General features: G+C 39.4%; 2 protein-coding genes across 3 annotated transcripts in view; one reads left to right on the top strand and one right to left on the bottom strand.

Moving 5' to 3' along the window:
* Positions 1 to 299: 299 nt before the first annotated feature.
* LOC139954474 (uncharacterized) lies at positions 300 to 13,326 on the bottom strand. The gene is made up of 6 exons (XM_071954283.1): positions 13,060 to 13,326; positions 4,625 to 4,762; positions 3,793 to 3,893; positions 2,970 to 3,142; positions 2,037 to 2,154; positions 300 to 1,836 (listed from the first exon to the last, which is right to left on the bottom strand). Exons 1-6 carry the CDS (start codon positions 13,214 to 13,216, stop codon positions 1,708 to 1,710), a joined length of 816 nt encoding a protein of 271 aa, XP_071810384.1. The 5' UTR covers positions 13,217 to 13,326; the 3' UTR covers positions 300 to 1,707.
* The window catches only part of LOC139954473 (uncharacterized), a 24,834-nt gene continuing 16,395 nt past the window's right edge, over positions 13,230 to 21,668 (top strand). The window contains exons 1-3 of one of the 2 annotated variants that reach the window (XM_071954282.1): positions 13,230 to 13,415; positions 19,250 to 19,329; positions 20,926 to 21,025. In XM_071954282.1, coding sequence (XP_071810383.1) covers positions 13,350 to 13,415; positions 19,250 to 19,329; positions 20,926 to 21,025 — 246 coding nt within the window. In that variant the 5' untranslated portion in view covers positions 13,230 to 13,349. Of the gene's footprint in view, positions 13,416 to 17,589; positions 18,996 to 19,249; positions 19,330 to 20,925; positions 21,026 to 21,668 lie in introns of those variants that run through there. The other variant, XM_071954281.1, reaches the window with a different exon arrangement.

Below are 21,668 nucleotides of genomic sequence, written 5' to 3'. Positions count from 1 at the left end.
AAATTCGAAAAAAAGATGGGAAGTAAAAAAGATGGCAAATCCGTCCATCGTACCCGATGGACGGACCTAAAAAATAAAGAGCAGCAGGCCGTATCCGAATTGTTGGCTATAGCCAATGGCTACGTCTCTTACTAAGGATGTTGCTCCCATGGGCATCCTATATTCTTACGCACGGTGACGCAGAAATCTAGCCTTATAGACTATGTGAACCTTGTTTACAATAAGTGTGACCTTGTACATTATTTCAGTATTCTGGCAGGCAATATACTACACTGGTCTTTTGTGTCATAATTTCCACATATAACCATGAGCTATGAAAGTAAAAGCTTGTTGAGATGTGCCCCCTTGGATCATATCAAAAGTTGATAAGAATTAGACAGCGCAATCTCCATAAAACATAAGATTATATATAAGGTTTTCTTCCATTGAGCTGTGTACAAATCGTGCCTGCAGGGAGTCCGGGCTCTGTGGCTCTTTTGTAAACATCTGATGTCACAGGTCACATCATCTATAGCCCGTAGCCCTAGACCCAATCTATTTTTTAACAGCAATATACACTAAAAGATGGTTTGCGACTATCAACGCATGGTTCCCATCTTTGAAAATCAAATCTACTCGTATTGCAACTGAATGTGTGATTGAGGGTATAAAACCCCAACGAAGTTTATTTTGAGAAAGACTGTATCATCAAAGAAACAAACGGACAAAAACTACACATAATTCATGAAGTCTAACAAACATGTAATATTATAAAATATATTCGCAGCCTTTAAGAAGTTGGGGCGAAGTTGTTTCTACATATACAATGACTAGTTTAAATCGTTCTACGTAAGTGGTTTCCTAGGTGGTATACTTTAAGAAAACAACAAAATCATACACACGCAGGTACAGCTCCAGATCACTCAAAACAATTGTCACGAGATTTGATTTGAATAGAACTAAACCCTACAGGCTAAACAATATATAAATACAAAATTGGTTTCGGCCTATGTCAGACTTTTTGGACATTATTGTGACAGCAGTTATGTTTTTACGCTATAATGTAATAATGAGCAAACTATGACGTAGATGAATACGTGTACAAATTCAGAGAGAAGCATGACGCTTAGAAATATGTAAGTGTGACGAATTACGTACACAAACTATGACATAGAAAAATACGAATGCCGGAGAAGTATGCCGTAAAGGAATACGTATATAAACTCGGAAGTATGTATAAACTCGGGGGAAGTGTGACGTATAGAAATACCTGTATAAAAAAGACGCCGATAAAATTACCGCGGGAGAAATATGTGACGTAGAGAATTACGCATGAAGGGTGAAGTGTGACATAAGTTTACAAACCGGAAACACATACAAGAAGGCTTGGTATAAACCTGCAGCGTGATAAGACAAAAATGTATCGGAGACTTCGGCAGTGATGATGGTATCCCTGCTGGATTCAAAATGGCTGACGTTAAACACCGATAGGCCCTTTTCGAAACCACGGCTTCGGCTTTGGATTCGGCTTCAGGCTCCGTCCTCTCGTTTGAAGCACGCACAGCTGTCAAAACACCGAGGGCCAAGCTATCCTAGGCCGAATCTGGAGCCGAAGCCTTGAATTCGAAAAGAGCCATAGACATATTTCAACCGAGTAAAACCATATTGAGCACCATAAGAGTATTGTTCCAGGACGGCCTTTAGACCTTGATCGATGACGTAAACGCTTTACATATCCTCCCATGCTTTGCCGTCTGACAGGCCGATCACACAGCATCCCAACCTACCACCAGCATTGCCAGTCATCTTGCTATCTTCGCTCCCACCGTTCCCCATGTCATCCTCCCCAATATGGATCTGGCAATGAAGACATCGTAAATGAAACGTCAACAACTTGTGGGTGATCTACCCGCCAACACTTGTGCAAAATAACGCAATAGAAATTGAATGTCAGAGGTTGATGTAGGCCTACGGTATACATGAAAACAATACAATATAATGGAGGCCTTAAAACCCAAGATTTCATAATTTCCTTAAAACTAACCCACCAAACTTACCACAATGGTCCGGCCAATGACCGTATTCTTGCCCACAATGACCGCTTCCTTATCGCTAAATGACGTCTGCACCATGCCGGACTCATCCGCCTGAACGTTACCCCAGTCACCCATGTGCCTGACGTGGAAGAATCATAGGAAAATACGATCATAACTGAGATAATTAAAATGAATTGAATTGATTTGCAAAGTTTTTGAGTATATAAAGCTAGTTTAGCATTTAGCATTGGTTGCTATGGGTGTTGATTTAGTGTAAAAACCAAAATTAATATTCTTTATCCCCGATGCAAATTTAACATTTCTTATATCGTCGCGGTATCTCGGGAGTCTAGTTATTGGTAAGACACTGCTCTAGAATTGCAAGGGTCGTAGGGTCGTAGGTTCGAATCCCACCGAGTAACATGCCTGTGATATTTTTTTCACAGGACTCGGGGAAATACTGAGTATACAGTGCTAAAAATAACACACATCGGTGTATGGGTAAATACCACAATAAATATTGATTTAGTGTGTTACACCCTTCGCCTAAACACAGTTCGCAGATGAGATGGGGACACACAGAATCTCCTACCACATCGGTTTCATGTGCCCCGATTTTTGACGTCAATATGTTCGGGCTAACTACAAACTAGCATTACCATCTGACATCACACTACGCGAGGCTCGTGAATGCCAGGGGAGTGGCCTCTAGTTTAGGTAAATTCTTGTCCCATCTTCACATTCATATGTAGACCCCTGCTGCAAGTGCAGCTGCCAAACGTCACTTCGGACCAATCAAAACACAGATATATATAGAAAGCTTTACGTCCTTGCAGGTTTATCCAATGAAAGCTATCCAATGAAAGCGTATCAAATGAAATTACTAGTTCTAAAAAGCAAGTCCGTCTTTATCCTTAGAGGAACATTTTATAACCACAAACCAGAAACACTTACCTGTCTGAATCGTAGGGGGCGCTGTGGTTGTTTCCACCAGGATTATAGTGACCTCCAGCTGACCCGCATCCATTCCTCAGGTCGCCGTAGGTGTGGATGTGTAGACCGTGCTTGCTGTTGGGTTGACTGAATCCGTATAGGAACAACTTCACGTCCATCTGGCCGCCAACTGCCTAAATACAGGCATACATTACAACAAACCGATTACATGGCATTGGATTATTTATTAGTGGCTTCAAAGGAATCCTGAAAAGCATTACGGGAAAGCCCATTCAAAGAATTTTCCGAGTTTGGCCACCAAAACTTGGAAACTGTTAATCTTTTTCAGTGAGTGAATGTGTCACATTATCATCTCATTTTGCTTACAAGATTTTGGTTACAAGATCAGGGTACATCGTACAAGGTGTGAGTTAGTAATGGCGAAAAGGATGTATTGTTCTGGCCTGTTTCTATATGGCGCTCTACCATCATGGACTTTGCAATTTTCATGTAAATGTTCATACCTTCTTACGTCATCTCCACAGTAATCATGGTTGTACCATTTTGGGAACAATGTCATGTGTGTTGACACAGTTTAATTTAGTGCGCATTTTTTTAGGCGTCACAGCGTTTACAAAATTACCCTAATTTCATGTGCAATATTAATCCCATAATGGCAAGCGTATAGCAGACAGCTAGCCGTGTGTGACGTCAGTACATGGACTTAAAAGTTAGTTAGCAAACCGTTTGGCAAAATAGTCGGGCTCATGTTATGTATTCGTATATAAAGAACTAGTGCATAACCGAAGAGACACGACAAGGCAAAGATGGCGTGGTTTCTTACCCGTTGACGCATGTCAATATCCCCCACGATTGGTTCATATGTATCTGGATTGTAAATACCATTGGGTACCATCCTGCAGTGAGCATACACGTAACCATCACCTGTTTTCAAAAAATTAGAACAATAGACCAATGCATTCAAATTGAAAATTATATAATAATAATACATCGTTTGTAATGGCACATGTTCCTGTAAACCATTCAAGAGCGCCTGGCAGGAGATTATGTCCCCCCGGAGATTCGGTTCCCCATATTATGGCAAACTGTGTACAAACTACTTCTGATAGCTCCCTCTTTTGAATCATCCTTCTACAGCCCATCCCAGGTATTTCCTGGGACACCGGATCTTATGTAGAAGCTCAAGTTAAGTTGTTGGGAACACAAGCATGAACAACTGTGTTTTGAAGTTTCTGCTGAAAGAGAGTGATGTTGTGCATTTTTGTTTGGAGGTCTTCAAGAAGTGAATTCCAAAGTCTTGGGGCGATGTTTGAAAAGGCTATGTCCCCGCAACTGACCTAACGAGTTTGAGCAACTTTGAGCGATAGATCTCAGGCCTGCCGTCGATTTTCATCAAACTCTTCCTAACTTGGGATTAATCTTAGGACTTATGACGAGTTTGGTTCCGTAACCGAAGACGTTAGGACACATTGAGCCAATCCTACGTTGAGACGGATTTACTACTCGTCCTAACTCGAGATAGGATTAATCAAAGCGTTTCGTGAAACCGACTGCCTGCATGTTGTCGTACACGGGGCGTCATCAGATTTTGCCTATGTATTTTGAGGCTGAAACATGCCTTGAAAGACTTGTTTTGGTCGTCTGATCCACTTTACCTATTGTGTTGATTGGTGCTGGTGAATACATGGGTGATCTGTGTAATTCCGACAGTAACTGATCAACATCTCGCCGTAAGACATCTATCTTGGACTGCATGCGAGTCAACTGTGCCGAAAGGGGCAGGCGATTCCCAACTGAAAAAACAAACAAACAAACAAAGAACTCTAAAAATTAAAAGCTTCTGCTGCGAAACCACACAAAAAAAACTCAACTAAAAAAGCAACATGTCAGGTTGTTGACCTTTAGCTCCCAATCACTTTGAAGGTCACCGTATGATGAATGAGAAGGAAATCAAAATAAACAAAACTCTATAATGTGTTTTTATTTTTGGACAAATTACTTTTAAAACAGCCTGTTCAGCTTCAATCCAGCGATTTAGCTTTTTGCAAATGACCTGGATAATGCTCGCCCTACATCACTCTCGAACCAGCCAAGCCAAGACTCTGTCATTACGCGGTACAAGTTGTAACAACTGGTGCTTATTTATCCCGACGTAATCATTACCCATGTTCCTTGTGGGTCACGGCAACCCATGTTTTTACAGGTGGCGAATTTCTGAACTTTATTTATTTGCATTTTATTTCAAATTTACAAAGAATGCCATCTCGTGAATGACAAACTGTGCGGTTAAAATCGTTATAAAGTTGAAAATATTATGTGGGCGAACACAAGCAAACAGCGATTGGTGTCATGAAACACTGTGGAAAAAAACCCCCAGCCGTTTAGACCACTCGTATGGTAACAGTCGTTTAGTCTTCTCTCATACAGTCGTTTATACTTCTCTCATAAAACAGCCGTCTAGGATTTCGACCGTCTCAATTATAATCTTTTTTTAAATGAAAACGAGTATTTAGGGGGAATACAGTCGGGCCATTTTTAATAGTAATTCAGGTATGATGCAAACACACAATGAAGGGATGATCGAGTCACAGACCTAGGGCGGCCATCTTTGTTTGGATCCTAATATTTCTATTGTCGATAAGCAAACTGAGCTGGTTGATGTGGCCGAATGTTAGTAAAACACTCAAGCGTGTTGACAAAATACAATGTTTTACAAACTTCCAGTTAATTAAAACACCTTCAATAAATGTTGGCTTTGTTACCAACAAATTCAATACTTTTTTTTGAATATTTAAAATATGTGACATTGTTACAAACTGTGGCTATTTGTTTTTGCTTTGCAAATGGCTTTCCATCTGAGTTTTCTGGCAAAGACTCAGGCTGAGACGCTGCGATAGAAAGGTCTACATTTTATGTTACAGAAAAGAGAGCTAAAAGAAAGGTGGCAAACAGAGGGGATTAACCCTGGGAATAAAGTCACAAGCATTTTCGTGGGCAGCAAAAACGAGGTCTTTGTTATTGCTGTCATCATCTAAAAAGTTACAGGGTGACGTTTTCGAGCGATTAATTAGTTGTTTCCTGTGTGATGGAAGTTGACTGTCTTTGTTCATTTCCTTCATTCAGTGGACATCTTCGTATTGACAATAATTGACTTAAATATTATCATCTGATCAGTATGTTATTTAGGGGTTTCGAGCATGAGATGAAAACGTTATTAAAGGATTTGAGTACTTTTTCAAAATGACCATTGATATACATTGAACTTACAAGATTTGAAAATATTGATAGTGGAAAGCTTCCCTTCAAATATTACTTTACTGAGGTGCTGTAGTTTTTGAGAAATTAGTAAAACAATGTCATGAAAACACGTTTGTAAATGCTTAAAATAATGTTGGTCTCATGAGACCAAAATTATTTTCATGACATTGTTTAACTCGTTTCCCAAAAACTACAGCACCTCAGCACGTAATATTTTCAGGGAAGCTTTCTACAACCTGTGTAAGTTTAGTGTAAATCTGTGGACATTGTGTTTTTGTCCTACAAAAAGTACATAACACCCTTTAATTCGATAAGATTTTGACAGAGGGAGTAATTTATGTGTTCTTTTCTGAGAAACATTACTAATGTTGTCAATTTAACACTCATTTGAAATGTGAAATGATGCATTCTCGACGTGACGGACTGGGCAGGTTTGGGCGAGGTGAAGTTGTACAGTTGGGCAGAATGACTGGGTTAGGGCACATTTGGCATGTTGGTAAAGTTTGGTCAACAATTTGGGCATGTTTGACCCGTCGGTCAAGTTAAGTTAGTAAAGGCTGGGCAGGATGGAGGTTGGGCAGGTTAAGCAGGTTGGTCAGTTGGTCAAGTTGAGAAGTTAGAAGGATTTGCAGAATGGTAGATTGGGAAGGTGGTTGGGCAAGTTGACAAGTTAGAAGTGTTTGCAGGTTTGGTTGATTGGGAAGGTGGTTGGGCAAGTTGAGAAGTTAGAAGGATTTGCAGGTTGGTAGATTGGGAAGGTGGTTGGGCAAGTTGACAAGTTAGAAGTGTTTGCAGGTTTGGTTGATTGGGAAGGTGGTTGGGCAAGTTGAGAAGTTAGAAGGATTTGCAGGTTGGTTGATTGGGAAGGTGGTTGGGCAAGTTGAGAAGTTAGAAGGATTTGCAGGTTGGTAGATTGGGAAGGTGGTTGGGCAAGTTGACAAGTACGTAAGATGGGCAGGGGAGAGGTTGGGCAGGTTAAGCTGGTTTTGCAACTTCAACGGCATCACTAACTGTCATGTTTCAAAGTTAAAAGATTGTAAGACTTTGTCTCGTTAATGGTGACAAGAGGGCGTTCTCACGTAATTTATATAATAAACATTCAAACAATTAGATAAGTCGTAGATTCGAATCCCACCCGAGCAATATGCCTGTGATTCTTTTCACAGAACTCGGGAAATCTGAGTATAACACACATCGGTGTATAGGGGTAAAACCAAACTGAATATTCTTTATCCCCGATGCAAATTTAACATCTATCAAATTAGATAATTGTCGTATAAATAAATATAGTAAAATGATATTAAAGCCTCGGTAGTTACAGGCAACCCTTTTGCTTTAAAGCTCAGCATATTCTAGCATTTTCTGTCATTTTGTTTTCACAATTTAGATTCAAAAATTGCTTACCACTAACAAATTGACAGTGAATGGAACCACTGTATGGTCTCAGCCGCTCCTCGGTGAGAGTCGATGAAAAGTTGCAACTTGAGATGTGTCATCACCCCGATTAATACACGATCAAATCCATGAAATTGGCGCTAAACCCATCGCCACATTCACCCCTAGTAACCTTAAAGGGACACGTTGCCTTGGATCGTGCGAGTTGGTTTATGCGTTATAGAAACCGTTTGTTATAAAATCCATATGTATAAAAAGATGTTCTAATAGTAAAATATAATGATGATCCCCACAAATATTCCTCGAAATTGCACGGTTTTCACTTTGTCGTGAACTAAGACGGCACTTAATTGGTAGAGGCAAATATTTCATAAAGTAAAAGGAAAACCACGCGATTTTGAGGCATATATTTTGTGTGGATTATTACATTCTATACTTTTAAAACATCTTTCCAATCATAATTATGCAGTTTCATAACAAAAGGTCACACACGCTTTTCATAGACCAACTCATCCGATCAAAGGCCAACGGACTATTCCATTAATTAGTCGCACCTCTTTAGCTCAAAACACCGTCGAATACAATGGACCTCGTTTTTTACTCAACTGCAAACTTTCACTAATTCCTCCACTTTCAAACGTTTATTTAAAACTATCCTATTTCAAACGTACTGTTAATTCATGCTGATTGTTTGCCTTTCTTGTGGTATTTATAATTTATCACTGATCTTGATACTGTGGACAAATTGAAACTTGAACGTGCCCCTTTCACGACTTGTCAATGTTATGTCTGCCACACGAAATACCTCCACTCAACAGCCCGTGAGTTTGCATCGAATAAAGCCCGCCCTTCATTTCAAAAAGTCAATCGCCCCATTAACCTCTCTCTCTCTAACTTTCCCACCGGTTCCGCCCCCAGACAGGTTAAAGGTCACGCTGGATGTAAATAGTGCGAACCGGCGCTAAAAGACATTAAAAGTAATAGTTGATGAAACAACAAAAATGCTTTTTGGGGGGTTATAAAAATGAATGATTTCTGAAACTGATATCTGGGGTGCCTTAAAGCTGGTTACGGTTTGTGTTGTTTTTGAGCATTTTGGAATAGGCAATATTATCAAGACCTCCACTAGCCAAAGGAGACCAATCTGGAGGTATAATAGCTGAAGACAAACATTATAAAAAGCAGTCATAATTGAGTAATATTTCATTTTTTAGCTTATATCAATTGTAATATTTTGCACGAAGGTTTTAACCGACAATGTTGTATGTCCCATGTTTCACGAGGACTCCGTCCGTCGAAAAATGAGTGCATCACAAAACTAAATTTTACCTTGGACTTCCCATGTAACAAAAACACATTAAGCTTGTCTTGCCAACCCCTAGACTGGGTACATCTATTGGAATCTTTAAAAAGGAAAAAGGAATAAAGATGAGTTCCAATCTGAAAGTTCCTTCATTGTAGAGTTCCTTACGATCCTGATCCACCAGAGAAATAGATCCGTCTATTAAAAAAAAAACCACCCACCCAAAATCAAAGCTTTGTTTATTTTGCTTGCAAAATCTCCAATAAACCCAAAATTAATGTAAACAAAATCGTTGGAAAAACTTCCTGTTGTCAGAGTGCTTTCTCTAGTTGGCCTTTTTGATGTGTTTTGATGTGCCTTTTGATTAACCACTAATTGCCCGTAAGTATGGCCATAGATTGTTGCTTGTCACGTGCCGATTTATAGACAATTGATTAGAAGAAAAAGACACAATACCAATCCGCTGAATACAGTGTTTTGTGCATGTGATCCATCAAAGTTAAAGGCAAAGGACATCACTATTGGTAATTACTCAAAATAATTAATAGCATAAACCTTTTTTGGTGACGAGTAATGTGGTATAAAACATTGTGAGAAACGGCTCCCCCTGAAGTGCCATAGCTTTCGAGTATGAAGAAGTAATTTTCCATGAATTTGATTTCGAGACCTCAGATTTAGAACTCGAGGTCTCGAAATCAACCCTCTAAAAGTACACAACTTCGTGTGACAAGGGTGTTTTTTCTTTCATTTTTATCTCGCAAGTTCGATGACCGATTGAGCTCAAATTTTCACAGGTTTGTTATTTTATGCATATGTTGAGATACACCAAATGTGAAGGCTAGTCTTTGACAATTACCAATAGTGTCCACTGCCTTTAAGGGTACCAACTGCATCCCTGGCCGCAGCATTCTGAAATCTGAGAAACGAATCATGCATAAATCGTTTCTCAAATGATTTGGGATGAAAATTTACCCAACCCCTATTACTTCGAAGGAAATAAAAATAGTTCAACTATCAACAGCTGCAGTGCTTCTTTCAAGTAATTTTTTTTTCATGTCATTAATTTGTGTGGAGTGTAGTAGGTACCAATCTAATGACCCTATACTTTTAAATATCGGGCGCGGCGTTGACAATAAAACATAATGCTGCCACACTAAAGACTATTAAAAGAAACGAAACCAGAACACTTAGAGGTGGTTGAAATAATTGGACTAAATTGATATTTTCGGCGACAACAGGAGCGGGTCGGACAACCTGAGACGTTTGAACTCGTGACCTTGCTTTCATAGATCTTAAATCGTTCAGGGCAATTAATGAAGGCCAAGTGCTGACTACTATTGTGTGTTTTTTTGGTGTGAATTGAGAAGGTAGGGTTTTTGTAAATGTGAGTCAAAACACACGTTAGGGCACGGGTTCTCATATTAGCACTGATTGTTTTGAAAAAGGGTTGATTCAATTCGTTTCATTCTCACATTAACAAAAAGCAAAAACAAAAAGCAGAAGAATCTGACCATTTAAATTTAAGGGTTGTGTTACAATTTAAAGACAAATGCGCGTGCGTAAACCTATACTCCACTTTACAGGCATTCGCTAGCCCTTTTCGAAACCACGGCTTCGGCTCCAGACTCGGCTCAGGCTAGCTTGGCCCCGCGGTTGTTATGAAAATTGCGCGTATACGTGCTCAAGGCTTCAGACGAAAGAACGGAGTCGAAGCCAAATCCAGACCGAATCCAAACCCCGAAATGAAAATCAATGAATGAATGAATGACGTCACAGGTCCAAAACAGTTCCCACATTGAAGTCAACGAAAAACTATCATTGGTTGAGAGTTGTGCGTACACGCGTGCACGTTATTTTGTTTAGTCAAAAGGCACACCAAGCCTTTCTCAGTCACGATGAAAGCACAATATGCAACAAGGGTGTTTTTCTTTCAATATTTTCTTTCAGCTTTTATTACGAATGGAGTCCACACTGTCACAAGTTTCCTAGTTTATGTATTGGTATACACCAAGTGAGCTTATTGGTCTTTAAATTACCAAAAGTATACACTGCCTCAAAAGCTAGCATTTTGAAGATAATTATCCTTACGAAATGAGACAAAACGAGACAATAACAATTCACATGTAACATTATACAATTGTTGCACGCTGTGACGGGGTCCATGGCGTTTTTTACACTCGAGGGGGAAATGGGACCCGAGGCGAAGCCGAGGGTGCCGTTTCCCCTCGAGTGTACAAAACCCATGGACCCCAGTCACAGCGTGCAACAATTGTTTTGTTATACCTTTGCATAATTGTTATTCCTCTTCTCGAAGTTCTGTTGTCATTTTCAAACATTATTACGACGGACTATTCATTGTTTAATAAGCAGACGAACAAGAAATAATTCCCTCGAACCCGCGGTTGTTTCGTACACAGCGCGAAATCGACCAATGCTGTCACATGATTGGTTTTCGACCAATCAAACTTCACAGTTTGTCACCGCGGTATAACAACACTTTCTGTTACAGTCGAGGTGTACAGTGTTCATCGGTTTTGCAATTATTGGGACACAGTTATATGCATACCGTGTCATTGGGATCAAAAATGTGTTCAATATAAACAATTGTTCCATAAAGGACCTTCTTGAATGCCGTATACCCAAAACCATAAGGAACTTCTATTATAGCTACAATGCACAGTCACTGAGCCCTCATCGAGTAATCCATCAAAATAAAATGTTGCTTTCATCTATTTGATTCATCCGAAACCAGCCCCAGGCTGTATAAGGGAAAAAAATGGTAACAGTAACAAATCTTATTATTTACTGAAAATCAATATAAACCACAAGGGAATTCTTTGTTCAACCCCAAAAATTATTTACTGAAAAGACTGTTACCTACTTTGCAAAAATGTTCAGCTGAAATATTAAGCCTAGGTCCTAGTTATTTCTTAAAGGGGTGGTAGAGCTGACAAAATAGTTGCAGACAGTGTTCGTGTATGATAAACTATCTAAATGAAATAACAAACCTATGAACATTTTGGGCTTAAAGTGAAACACCATACCCATTTTAAAGCATGGAATACATCATTTTAGTGTCCCTATAACTTTGGTTGTGACAACTTAATCCTTACCAATCATCCAAAAATATCTTAACATTTCTTAATTATGTGACCATGATACTCTAAATCATAAATATATAAATACACTTTTTCTTGACCATTAATTGCAATCAAATGATGAACATGCGATAAAAAAAGGTAGTATTTCGTGACTTTTTATTGGTGGGGGGGGGGGCGGTGGGGAGGGGGGGGGGCAACGGAGGAGGGGTATTATTGATGATGCATACGTTTGTAATGACTAGTTTCGGATGTTGTATATCGAACTAAACAGCTGTAATCTTTGATGTTTTCAACATGTTAACTTTCTGATTTTTAAAAGTATTTCAGACTGAATTGTTTGGAACGAACTTTAAAATCCCGCCAGGGTAGCTGTATTTTATCTAACATTTCAAAGATAGGCCTACAATATTATTATTTCTTTAAAGGATGACCTTCCTATGAATGAATCACTTGACCTTAGTATAATTATTACAAAGCCCTGAATTGTGTTTTCACTGTAAACATTCCTTCCTGTCAGTCATATGCAAAAAGAGAAAACCATTTATCATTTCTTGAGAGACGAGGTGTATCATTGGATGTGTATATTATGGTGTGTTTGTTGTCTCTTCACCTTGCTCGAAATGCCAAGGGATGGGTGCGTTTTTTGGAATGTCGTGCTGCTTGGGTGTACTACATGTATACATACACATGGTATGTATAGGCCGGTGTACTGCATTGGCATTACAGCATGTTTTATAAGAAATTTAATTTATAATCACACATGTCATGTGCACAAGTAATGCTTTTGCAATAAATAGACAACAACCTGGCGTTTCGACCCTTGCAGAGTCTTTCTCGAAGGCTAAGTGATGTTTTGGTAACAGTGTCCATCACTTGCACCGTCAAAGTCAACATTAATTCGGCCGCTTGTAAAAAAAAAAAACAAAAAAAACCTGCATGCCTACTCGACCTTCGCTTCCAATTCATTAGGATTGTGACAACAAAATCGTTTCCTTTGTGATCTAGACGGCAAAAGACAATAATAGTTACTCACCTGCCATCCCATCAGATACTGTGAGAATAACGATGATTAGCCGAAGTGCACTTTGAACCTGCTCCATGCTGATTGCTCTACCGCGCGAGGTATAGTGGTGTGGTGTGTACTCGGCGTGAATCAGCGGGCAACCCGTCTTATGTGCTGGAACTTTCATAAGCAAATGCCGATCGACTTCACTTGTGAACTTCACTTATGAACGCCCCCCAAAAAACATCACGTCTGTGGGTAGATGGTAATCCCCAGACGTGACCGTTGGGATTGTGTGTGGAGTGACAGGACACCAGCTGATGGGGGGTGCTACATACCCAGATCCAAAAGTTGTTGAGGAATATCAAAAGCTATTTAGTAGTCAGGTAAAAGGTTGACTCAGAGGAGTAAGGATATTTCTGGTGGTGTGTGAGAGAAGGCGGGGGGGGGGGGGCACAACATACTTTCGACACAGCTTTTTCGCACAGTTTCATTTGTTTAAACTATAGATATATCAGGTGTTAGACGGCTTGAACTGATAATATAATATTGTATTATTTTTCTGACAATGTTCTAAATATTTAGGGTTGAACAAAGAAGCATTGACTAGAACGGGACTGGAACCTGCCCATAATGGTGCCAGCGCTCTACCAACTGGATGAGCTATTGATCCGCATGTTGGCGGCACGTGAATATATATATCTCTACTGTTCATCCCGTGGTTCTAAAATCTTCCTTTAGGCAGTCCCTTCATCGCTTGGCATGCCTTCTTCTGGGTCTGTCCCCTGAGCTTGTCAATCCAGTAATTATTTGGATACCTTCATTTGGTCATCAATTGAAAATAACCAGGTGTACTAGTCCAGACTTGGAGATCAGTCTAATTTATTGACTTTTGGGTTTATCCTTATATTATTTAGTGCCGTTTTTTATCTGCCTCTACTTTTGTATTGATTGACATTGTTATCCTCTTGCTACATACAGTGTGTGTATTATATTTTAACAAATTCAAATCAAATCAAGTGTTTATATAAAAGGATCACATTAACCATGCGAATTGTTTTTCAATAGAAGACGCGGTTATGTTCAGGCTTATGAAAGGTGCATAATGCTCCCCGTATAGCAACTAGTGCTAAATGCTAAATGTTCAAAAATACTTAAAGAATATTTAAAAGTCTCTTAGCCTCTTTAACAATATCTGTGTTTATACCCGCCAACAGAGGGCGCTGTTTACGGGGTGATTAAAACATGGCTTCTCCATAAATAGTTCTCTGCTACGAGTCTCTACTTTAGACATATCCGGCCCAGCTAGGTCAAACCAGAACCCCGATCTTTTAAAACAGCCTCTTTATAACAGACCAAATCATTACTAAACAACTAAACTTAATTTATTTTAAAAATTGGATAGGTTAGCCGTTTGGATTTTGAGCTAGGCCCATCCAGAACCCCCCCCCCCCCCACAATTCGTCTAAACTGGCCAAACCCCATGCATCCTTGGAAATGACTCTACACCTAGATCAAGTAGTGCCATTTGCAAAGGGCCAGTGTACTCCAAATTAATGCTCGGGTTTAAAATAGCAACCAACAGGGGTACATTTTTCCATAATTATTGGACCATTTTCCAACAATCACTAAAAGCCACACGACCTTCAAGTCCTGTATATAGTGATTTATAGACAAAGTTGTGGGCTTACATGATTAAAGACAGTGGACACGTAATTGTCAAAGACTAGTCTTCACAGTTGGTGTATCTCAACATATGCATAAAACAACAAACCTGTGAAAGTTTGAGCTCAATCGGTCGTCGAATTTGCGAGATAATAATGAAAGAAAAAACACCCTTGTCACACTCCATGGTCACACGAAGCTGTGTGCTTTATTCTGATGCTTGATTTCGAGACCTCAAATTCTAAACTTGAACAAATAATACGTCACTTCAGAGGGAGCTGTTTCTCACAATGTTTCATACCATCAACCTCTCCCCGTTATTCGTAATCAAGGAAAGTTTTGTGATGGTAATTATTTAGAGAAATTACCAATAGTGTCCACTGCCTTTAATGAGGCAATGCGCATGAGTTCCTCTCCATTTAGGGTAGTGCACCCTGCAACGACAACAAAAAATCGTCGTTCGCTCGGTCTATTTTCTTCCTCCATGGTGTACCCGATGGGGACACGAGAGAACAGCCAACGCGTCTCTAACAGCGCGCCCTCTGTCGACGAGAACCTGTTCGTCGTGGCAAAGTTCTCGATTAAGGGGCATAAAACCAAAACACAAGTTAAATGTCAAGTTAAGAATAATTTTTGAGGAGCTTAAGCAATAAATCTGGGCTATAAAATACAAATAGTACTGATTTATGGCGAAGGGTCAAGTTCATGGCTCTGTTTACCGTTACGACGGCACTGTGTGCCTACTGCACTCTTCATAAAGTATAACACAATAATTGCTTACCAGAACAAGGTTCCCCGGCAAACTACCATGTCACATGCACTATTTGTGACTGGTATTCTGCTCATTTCTGCTTAGCAGACAATAATGTGAATGGGCATTGTATAAAGCGCATAAATTGTATAAAGCGCATAAATTAACGGACCGTAAGCACACAATTCCCAGGAAGCAGCTCCATGAAATAAATTGTTTTAGTCCTAATGTTGATCAATAAAAATCAAATAAAAGTCTCAAGGTTATTTATCGTTATGTTGGTGATTATATCAGATCAAAATCGGCCAGATGCACTTTTTCTTATTCAAATGATACAGCCGAATTAAGTTCAAATTCAAGCTCAAGTCGTGATTTAGAAAAGGGCAACCAGGGCCCAATTTCATAAAGCTGCTTAATCAGACAAATTTGCTCAACAAATGTCTGCTTAGCAGAAATAAAAGCAGGATATTAGCCACAAATGAAACAAGTAACGTAGTCTTTTGGCTGGTAACCAATTACTCTGGTAAGCAACTTTTGTTGTGCTTAGCTTCTTGTTTTAGCTTAAAGTAGCTCTATCAACCAAGCCCAGGCGGTCGTCGTCAAAGTTTTTGAATAAAAGTTGGCAAAATGAGGCCGTTATTGAATCTAAAATCCTCGATATTAAAAAGAACTCTGGAGTCATAGTTAGAATCACAAGCAATGACTTTATATTTCATATTTCAATAAAAATATCATCGTCAAATAGCAACGTTTACTGGTTCCGGCGACAGCCCTCCACCACAACCGATTTGTAAATATAAATTCTATAACTTTGAAATTCATTGTTGTCAACTTCTTCTTATATAATTTGTCATTTGTCAATTGACTTCCAGTTGCCCGATTTACATAAAAACCACCAATCGACTGCAGCCTTGAAAGCAAATATAGACACGGTTTTATCGGCTTATGTATAACCCGGCAACCTGTTCCACAAGTTGACTGCAGTCAGAGTGTTTGTAAATAAAGAAGGTTCGGTCTTTTGTTGAGATGCTTCACGTGTTGAAGTCACACAGGTGCAGGTGGAGCATTCATAGCCGTGAATTTCATCGAGGGGAAGGTTAATATAACAAAACCAGCGATGAATTATTGAATAAATAATATTGGAACTTGTTCAGTGAAACCACGACTACTCTGCGAAATTTTTATTAAAATTGGTTGATCCAATTTTAGTGAAAACGAGTTCGAAAAAAATGTCATGCCTGTATGGTTTTGAAGCTTTGCATGGTGAGGTATCAAATGTATAATATTCAGTTTTTGGTAACACCATGTTTGCTGTGCTGTGTATATTTGTTCTTTGGGAACTTGTCTTGCTTTTTGTTTTACTTGCTACCGCAGAATAGATTTTGGAATTCAAGAGACTGCTTAGTTCTGAAAAGAACTGTCCTGCTTCATGCATGTCCCACTTACAAGTTTAGGAAACTGGCCCAGAACTATACTTTTGCTTAGTGGATCGAGGGGACTTCATGTTATCAACTTCACTGCCGCGGAGTTTGTACCATGTTTTGTAAGAAATTGTGCACAATCATTTCCTACACGCACTTATTTCGATTGTGGCAATCAAAACAAGCAATGTTCGTAGAATGCTAGTTGTTCATTGACTTGGAAAGTATTGAGTTGGAAATAGTTATCTTGGTGTGAACTTTGTTGTCATTGAGCTTTCACTTTTTTTGCCAATGAATTGTTTTCGATAATATGTGGCATATTGTCATTTGGGGGTGGGAGAGGGGTAAGAAATTTTTTGACGAACTGTTTATTGCATCAGGAATTCAAAGGAAAACCCATTCCTTTTTTATGAATTTTGTAAAACCTTGTTTTTGGCAAGTTCCGCCCTCTGATCACTCTGATTACTCCACTGTTGATCTAAGTAAAAATCACTTTGTTTTCGTCTTTAATCGAGACACCTCTGCGGGTTTGTTTGGTTGGTCGGTTTGGGTAAAAATGCACGCTGTTCATATACAGTTTGATACTGTGTAAAATTTGAAATAATGCTAAAATTATCAATTTCGTTTGTTTTCTTGATGAATAGTTCTCTCGAAGGCTCAGTTTCTCAAACCATTCCCCAACATTCATGTTAACCTTTTATGAAAAGAAAACAAATAAATGTCCTTCAACCATTCCGTATAAACCATTCCAGAATGACCAAGAATGTTTCCTTAGGGTTAAGTTGTCCCCGAACGACACTATTCACGAATTAGCTCGCCAAGTCCGATTGTCCACCCAGAAGCCCTGCCCCACTCCATCCGTCTGCTTTCTAACAGAAGTCCTATAAGTGGACAGTGGCCAGTGGTCACCCTACCACTCAAGAACACTTCTCTCTTCTTGTACCGACCCCGCGTAACGAGCTTGCTTTCTATTTACGGTAAGGATGAATTCCTGTACTTTTGTGTTCCTTCCTCCCTTACCAACGTAAACACCGTTACGGTGGAAAGCTAAGCCCTTGTGCTAACCCCCAACAAACTACCAGTGCAAAAGAACATTTTAGACAACGAAAGTTCTTCGCACTGGTAGGCTCAAGGAAGATGGGTATGTCATACGACATGGATGAAGATATCTGACCGATCAAGAAATGACATTTTTGAGATCGTGTGATGCCGTGAAATATTGAGTTGGCATCGCAAAGTGGTTTTACAGCAAGTCTATTGTACACATCTGTCCATCAAAGCACAGTAAAGGGTAGAGGACCAAAGTAATTGGCACTCATGTTGATGATTCTGGCTGAACTTTGGGCCCGAAGGGCGACGAGTGAAACATCTGCCACTGAAAGCACTTTTTGAACTTTGGGCATAAACTTCTCGGTTGTATTGGTGATGTGTTTTCTTCACTTGAGACATTAATGTGTCATATATCCCACTAAAATTTACTTTAGCTGAAGTGCTCTAGCAGACGTGCTAAACAAAACAAAATGACGTCTTTATCGATGGTTGATATAATGCCGGACCTCCAGCAGCGTCGACGCCAGAGTAGTGAGTATTCTGCCATCGAGTCAGATCTAGATTTGGCACGATTCGCTCAGGGCGCTCGACGGAACAGCATGCTGGCATCGCTGCGAGTGCTCAACGGGACCAACGGTGCGTCGGCCAGGTTCGAATCCCGTCGACGGGGAAGCCTTGCTGCCGGTCGCCGTCGAAGCGATCCTCTAGCCGGGGACGATGGCGCGAAGGGGCGGGGTATCGGCGCTGTTAGTAGGAGGGGGAGCCTTCTGGCGAAGACATTCCCAGTGGATGATGCCTCGGATGGTAGACACCGAAGCAGGAAGAATTTTACAGTACCCGGAATAATCGAAGAAGGTGGTCCATCGACTCTGGATATCAGGTCCCATAGCGCTGTGAGACCTCGTACCGGACCCAGAAGTCCGTCTCATGGTCGGAGACCATCACCCAACTTCCTTAAAGATGGTTTGGAGAGAGTGTCGTTCCAAGGCTCAGATGGCCGAGGGGCTTTCTTAGCGACTGGTGGTACCACTGTGAACTCTTTAAGAACTCGATTACAACAAGCGAGGATAGCGAGACAAGTAAGTCTGACAATTTCATCGTTGGAAATCAGAACTTTAATGGCCACCGACATACTGAATTAATAAGCCATTTGCATAGAAATTAAGTTTGTTTGTTTAGATGATCTTCCCAACATGGGAATGCACTTATTCATGCACTTATTTTTGTCGTGAAATTAGCGGTTAGGCCTGGCTGAAATCACGAATACATTTGAAGTTGGGGAAATATTGTTCGGTATTATTGTTTTAAATGTTTTCTCTCTTTGGTTCAACAGAAGAGGTTACTTCAAAAGTTCAAGAGTTACGCCAGACTCATAACCTTCTTACACAGATTATGCAAAAGCCACTTTCTTAGGTAGGTGTTCTTGATAATACAAAATGTTTTATTCTAGAGTATTTTTTTAACGAGTAGGCTATGTATTTTACGAAATACACGCCGGAAACATATATCAAATAATAAACGCCAAAGAGGATCTTATTTTAAAGGCAGTGGACACTATTGGTGATTACTCAAACTAATTGTTAGCATACAACTTACTTGGTAACAAGTAATAGGGAGAGGTTGATAGTATAAAACATTGTCTGAAACGGCTCCTTCTGAAGTAACGTAGTTTTTGAGATAGAAGTAATTTTCTCAGTAAAGTATTTGAATTGATTTCGAGACCTCACGCGTGAGGTCCCGACCGAAGTCAAGCATCTGAAAGCATACAACTTTGTGTGACAATGGTGTTTTTTTCCTTCCATTATTATCTCGCAACTTCGACGACCAATTGAGTTCAAATGTTCACAGATTTGTTATTTTGTGCATATGTTGAGATAATTACTAAATGTGTCCAGCGTCTTCAGACTGTCACCCTCAACAAAGATATAGACAAAATAGGGAGACCGCTAACATTGGAACTATTAAAAAAGTTGCGGTAGACGATTGCTGCTTACTAATGATGTGATTCGAACTGCCTCTCCCAGCCGAACAGTCTCAGTGGTTTAAAGGCATTGGACACTATGTCCAAGACTAGCCTTCACAGTTGGTGTATCTCATCATATGCATAAAAAAAACCTTTTGAAAATTTGAACTCAATTGGTCGTCGAAGTTGCGAGATAATAATAAAAGAAAAAACACCCTGGTCACACCCTGTGGGTTTAGATGGTTGATTTCACAACCTCAAATTCTAAACTTGAGGTCTCGAAATCAAATTTGTGGAAATTTACTTCTTTCTCGAAAACTAGTTTACTTCAGAGGGAGCCGTTTCTCACAATGTTTTATACTATCAACCTCTCCCCATTACTCGTGACCAAGTGAAGTTTTATGGTAATAATTGTTTTGAGTAATTACCAATAGTGTCCACTGCCTTTAATTATAAGAAATCTCCTCTAGAACTGCAACTGTCGCGGATACGAATTCCAAATAAATAACAATGCCTGTTTTTCCGCAAAACTTGGGAAAGAACCTAGTAAATTATACATAGCTTTCATATCTCATATCGGTGTATGGGTAAAACCAAAAAACTTTCTTTATCCCCGATGCAAACATAACATCTACGATATAAACTCAGTTTTAAAGGCAAGGTACACGTTTCGTGATTGTCAGAGACCAGTGTTCTCACTTGGTGTATCCCATAGTAAGCATAAAACAACAAGCCTGTAAAAGATTTGGGCTCAATCGGTCATCAAAGTTGCGTGAAAAATTATGAAAAAAAGACACCCTTGTTGGACGAATTTGTGTGCTTTCAGATAGGAATAAAAGACTTCTAGCTAGAAGTCTTTTATTATTTGAGTGAGAAATTACCTCTTTCTCAAAAACTACGTTACTTCAGAGGGAGTCGTTTCCCACAACGTTTTATACTATCAACAGCTCTCCAATGCTCGTTACCAAGTCAGTTTTTAAGTTAATATTTGCTTTGAGTATTTACCAAACGTGTTCCTTCCCATTAATGTTCTTATTCATATTCAGTGTCGACAACACGGGAGCGTCTCACAAGGGGAAATACATCGAAGATGGTGGAGAACAAGAACTCTTATTTGACGTCAGATACTTCCGAGCTCATAAAGAGGTAAACAATTCAATTCAGTTCAATATGTTTCAATTCAATCAACATTTATTTCCATATTGGTGAAAAGGGAGAGTTATAAACAAGTAAAGTACAATAAATTATTTAAGTCAAAGACAGTCAAGAACAGGTCAAGAAAATAAACAATGGAAGTTAAATTAAAACAAAAAATAGTGTTATGGATACGGAGCAAATTTGAAGATAATGATAATAGAAAGCTTCCCTGAAAATATTACTTGCTGATGCGCTGAAGTTTTTGAGATACAAGTAAAACAATATCATGAAGATAATTTTCGTCTCGGTGATCATGAGACGAAAAATATTTTAGCATGTAAAAAAGTATTTTCATGACATTGTTTTACTCATTTCTCAAAAACTACAGCACCTCAGCAACTAATATTTGAAGGTATGCTTTCTACTATCATTATCTTCAAACGGTGTAAGTTTAATGTAAATCTGTGGACAATGTGTTTTTGTGTTACAAAAAGTACCCAAATCCTTTGAGGTTATCTGGGTGCAATTTTGGTATGGGCTTTTCGCACTTCACTTGGTTTCACTACCAGAAATATACAATAATACCAATATATCTTTAGATCTCCCGGACACCTTACACAAAATGGTTTCGAAGTAGGTCAAGATCCGCGCT

The sequence above is a fragment of the Asterias amurensis genome, chromosome 2, assembly GCF_032118995.1.
Source record: "Asterias amurensis chromosome 2, ASM3211899v1".
In the NCBI taxonomy this organism is placed as follows: Eukaryota; Metazoa; Echinodermata; class Asteroidea; order Forcipulatida; family Asteriidae; genus Asterias; species Asterias amurensis.
The sequence above is the reverse complement of the archived record's forward strand: the minus strand, read 5'-3'. Positions and strand labels throughout refer to the sequence as shown.

Bases quoted from the DNA above. Each gene is read 5' to 3' on its own strand.
- LOC139954474 (XM_071954283.1), bottom strand. From the start codon at position 13,216: ATGAAAGTTCCAGCACATAAGACGGGTTGCCCGCTGATTCACGCCGAG. The intron at 4,763-13,059 runs GTGAGTAACTAT...TTGTTTTTTCAG, and splicing joins AGTATCTGATGGGATGGCAG to TTGGGAATCGCCTGCCCCTT. The intron at 3,894-4,624 runs GTAAAGTGGATC...TTTTGAAAACAG, and splicing joins AGCACCAATCAACACAATAG to GTGATGGTTACGTGTATGCT.